This window comes from Balaenoptera musculus, chromosome 11 (assembly GCF_009873245.2).
Source record: "Balaenoptera musculus isolate JJ_BM4_2016_0621 chromosome 11, mBalMus1.pri.v3, whole genome shotgun sequence".
NCBI lineage: Eukaryota > Metazoa > Chordata > Mammalia > Artiodactyla > Balaenopteridae > Balaenoptera > Balaenoptera musculus.
The window spans coordinates 22,475,406-22,479,755 of NC_045795.1; the positions used below are offsets into that span (position 1 = coordinate 22,475,406).

Consider the following 4,350-nt stretch of genomic DNA (forward strand, 5'->3'; position numbering starts at 1 on the left):
CCTTTCACTATCGCGGCCCCTCCCGTTGCGGAGCACAGGCTCCAGACGCGCAGGCTCAGCAGCTGTGGCTCACGGGCCCAGTTTCTCCGCGGCATGTGGGATCTTCCCAGACCAGGGCTCAAACCCGTGTCCCCTGCATTAGCAGGCAGATTCTCAACCACTGCGCCACCAGGGAAGCCCCCGGGAAGCCCCCGGGAAGCCCCCGGGAAGCCCCCCTTGTCATTTCCTCTATCCTTCATTCAGAAGGAACGTGAGCAGGATGAGTACAAACACCTCCGTGGTGACTGAATTCATTCTTATCGGCTTCTCCCACCTGGCCGAGCTCCAGAGCTTGATCTTCTCTTTCTTTCTCACTGTCTACCTGCTCACGGTGGCTGGCAACCTCCTCATTGTGGTGCTGGTCTCAGCTGACGCTGCCCTCCAGACCCCCATGTACTTCTTCCTTCGAATCCTCTCAGCCCTGGAGATTGGCTACACGTCCGTCACCAACCCCCTACTGCTTCACCACCTCCTCACGGGTCAGCGCCACATCCCTCGCTCTGGCTGTGCTCTCCAGATGCCACGGAGTGTTGCCTCCTGGCAGCCATGGCCTATGACCGCTATGCAGCCATCTGCGAATTCCTTCGCTTCCCCTGCTGCTGAGCTATCGGCGTGCCTGTGTCTAGCTGGGTCAGCGTGGGGCTGTGGAGCAATGGTGGGCCTGGGCCACACCTCCTTCATCTTCTCCTCGCCCTTCTGTGGCCCCAGTGCCATCCCACACTTCCTCTGTGAGATCCAGGCTGTCCTGCAGCTGGTATGAGGGGACACCTCACTCAGTGAACTGCAGATTATCCTGGCCACTGCTTTCCTCATCCTCTGCCCCTTTGGCCTCATCCTGGGCTCCTATGGGAGTATCCTGGCTACTATCTTCTGGATCCCATCTGCTGCTGGCCGCCCCAAAGCCTTCTCCACCTGCTCCTCCCACCTGGTGTGGTCTCCCTCTTCTATGGCGCTGCGATCTTTATCTACATCCGCCCTAAGGCCAGCTATGATCCCGTCACTGACCCTCTTGTCTCCCTCTTCTATGCTGTAGTCACCCCCATCCTCAATCCCATCATCTATAGCCTCCAGAACACTGATGTCAAGGCTGCTCTAAAGAGAACCATCCAGAAAATGGGGCTGGCAGAGGTTTGACAAAGGGTGACTGACGATGACTACCATTCCCATTCAGCCCCAAATCACCAAAGAGGAAGCATGGTTCTTATCTTGGGAGAGGGCAGCTTGTCAAGAAGACAATGTTGCCTTTAAAGAACTATTGGAGTCAAACACCTCTTCCAACTCCTGCAAGACACACACACACACACACACACACACACACACACACACACACACACACACACACACTATTCTGCCTTCCGTTGTAAGAAACAGGAAAAATTTAGGATGGAGGATCAACTTTACAAGCAGAGCAAGTTGACAGCTAGGGAAACGTTACAAAATGTCATCTTCACCAGACTATCAAGGTAATAAAATTTCCAGCAATAGTAATGATCCTTAAAGTTATTTGACATTTATATATCCTAGGTAAGGCATTTATTTTCTGGGTGGTACTGATAATTAGTACATTAGCACACATAATTATATCTAATTAAATCCATCACCAAGTAAAAAGAAAAGCCCTGAAGAAGTGAGGGCAGTGAAAAAAGTTTCAATAAAAGTAAGCTCTTATGGAAATCAGTATGACAGAGTGGTTAAGAGAATAGATTATAATGTCAGACTGTAATTTAAGGCCATAATTCTTTCAAGCGATTACCTGTGTGATAATAGGAGAATTACATAATCACTCTGAGCCTTAAGCTATTTATCCATAAATTTCGCATAATAATGGAGTCTGTTTCTTTGGGTTTTTTGAAGCTTGTTAAATAGCCAAACTTAATATCGCACACAAAATAGTGCCTCTGTAAATGTTTTTATTACAGAGCCAGACAGATCAGTACAGAGGATAATATCCATCCCACATTGGGCGCCTTTGTTGGGGTAGAGAGGGTATTCTTGGAGTGTCAATGACCTCGGGAACCAAGACTCAAAAGAGAGTGGAGGAAGAAACGGCACACGCTACTGCCACCCGGCACAGACATAAACCAAAGACAGTCAGGCCACTGTAGAGTACATATAATGGCAAAGCACGGAAGAGTCAGAGACACACAGAACAAAGAAATGAGATGAGCTGAGACAATCAGAAAAGATGTCTCAGGGGGGCAGGTATTCACTAATCATTAAAAATATAATCCACACCCTTTTTCTTATACCCAACACTTTATTCAGTTTTACAAGCATTTATTGAAGGCTTTCCATATGCTCATTTTCCTGCTTGGCACTGTGGTGTAATACCAAGGAAATACAGGGTGGTGATTTTGCCCAGATGGTGCTTGCTAGCTGGTTGAGGAAATCATGCTCATTCCCATGAATGTTTCAGAGGACAATGCAAAGTAGAGAATATTCAAAACACTAGGTGAAGAGACAATAAACAGTTACTCCCTCATCTCCTACCCCACAGAGGAATAGTATGGTCCTCCCTGGGGTCATGGAACTGTCTGGCTCCTTGACTTTTGAGGAATTCAACCCAGTCCCTAACATATTCCTACAGTCTATATACTTATCAATGAGTAAAATCTCAAAACTACTGTTCCTTATCACTTATTGAGACATCCTTTGACAGGGACAATATTTAGGAAGGGTTGGCTAGAAGACTGGTAATACAGCTTTTCTCCTGATATCTAAAATCTTATCTCCAGACTAAAGCAGACCAAGAGACAGCTGCACATCTAAAATGCATTATATCTCATCTCCTAGTCATCTCTAACTATCCTTCATAGAATTGTTCTTGCTAAATAGTGCTTTGGCATTCTACCATTGGTTTACGTTGGGGAAGACTATAAGAAGCAACATTATGAAACCCCCAGAGGAAAAACTTCTCTCACATCTCAGTGCTAGGAATAACTGTACTTATGTAAGCAATAACATTTTTCCTAACAGCTTTATGAGAGTACAATTGATGTATAATAAACTGTATATATTTAAGTGTAAAATTTGATATGTTTTGGTGTATTATATACCTGTGAAACCATCACCACAGGCATGACATGAACATACTTAAGCCCCTCAAAGTTTCCTCATGCGCTGTTGCAATTTCTCCCTTCCACCCCTCCATGCATTCCTCATTCCCAAGCAACCTCTGATCAGCTTTCTGTGGCTATAGATTATGTTGCTTTTTCTAGAGTTTTACATAAATGGAATCATAAAGTATGTACCCTTTTTGTGACTTCTTTCATTCAGCACAATTATTTTGAGAGTCATCCATGTTGTGTGTATCAACAGCTCATTCCTTTTTATTGCTGATTGTTATTCCATTATATGGTCATATGACAATTTGTTTATCCATTAACCTATTGATGGAAATTTGGGTTGCTTTCAGTTTCTGGTTACTACAAGTAAAGCTGCTCTGAACATTTATGTGCAAGTCTTTGTATGCTTTTATTTATCTTCGGTTAATATTTGGGTGTGGAATAGCTAGATCATATGGAAAGTGTTTGTTTAACTTTTTAAGAAACTACGTAATCACTTTGCCCTGTTTGCATGACAGCTAGTAAACTTAAAGCCAAATTTGTAACTCATTTCCAGGAAATGTACATTCCCTCACAGTGTACTTTTGAAATACTCGTCTTATATCTGACTTCACCTTATTTTTTCTAGTCTACAATTTTCTTTGTGCAGTCTACCTCATCCTTATTTTGTACATAATAGGTAAAGCTTGTTAAAGTTTTTCTGGAGCAAGATCTAGGGTCATGAGCATGCAAAAGACAGCAGATGGGATAGCTGAAAGGAAAAGCCTGGGTTAAGACTGAAGACCTGGGTGAACATCTCCCCTCAACTACTAAACTCTTGACCCGGTGCAGACTCCTTTCATCATCTCTCTGGTTTTCAACTTCATCGTCAGTAAACAGTAGGGTTGAATCAAATGAGCTCTATGTCAAGTTCGAGCTCCATTATTCCATGCCTATTCCCCAAGGACTTTCTGCTTCTTGTGGCTGATTCTCACATAAAGAACCAAAAAGAAGATCATGGTGGGGACTTCCCTGGTGGTCCAGTGGTTGAGACTTCACCTTCCAATGCAGGGGGTGTGGGTTTGATCTCTGGTTGGCAAACTAAGATCCCACATGCCTCGGGGGCCAAAAAACCAAAACATAAAACAGAAGCAATATTGTAACAAATTCAATAAAGACTTTTAAAACAAAAAGGTCCACATCGAAAGATCATGGTGAATGCTCCCTCCCCACCATTGCTACCAAGGGATATTGAACTACACTAATC

General features: G+C 44.1%; 1 protein-coding gene across 1 annotated transcript; it reads left to right on the forward strand.

The window, feature by feature from the left end:
• Positions 1 to 259: 259 nt before the first annotated feature.
• LOC118903068 (olfactory receptor 10C1) lies at positions 260 to 1,173 on the forward strand. The gene is given in 4 exon segments (XM_036867741.1): positions 260 to 557; positions 560 to 632; positions 634 to 965; positions 968 to 1,173. Coding segments are annotated over 4 exon segments (909 nt in total).
• The last annotated feature ends 3,177 nt before the right edge of the window (positions 1,174 to 4,350 follow it).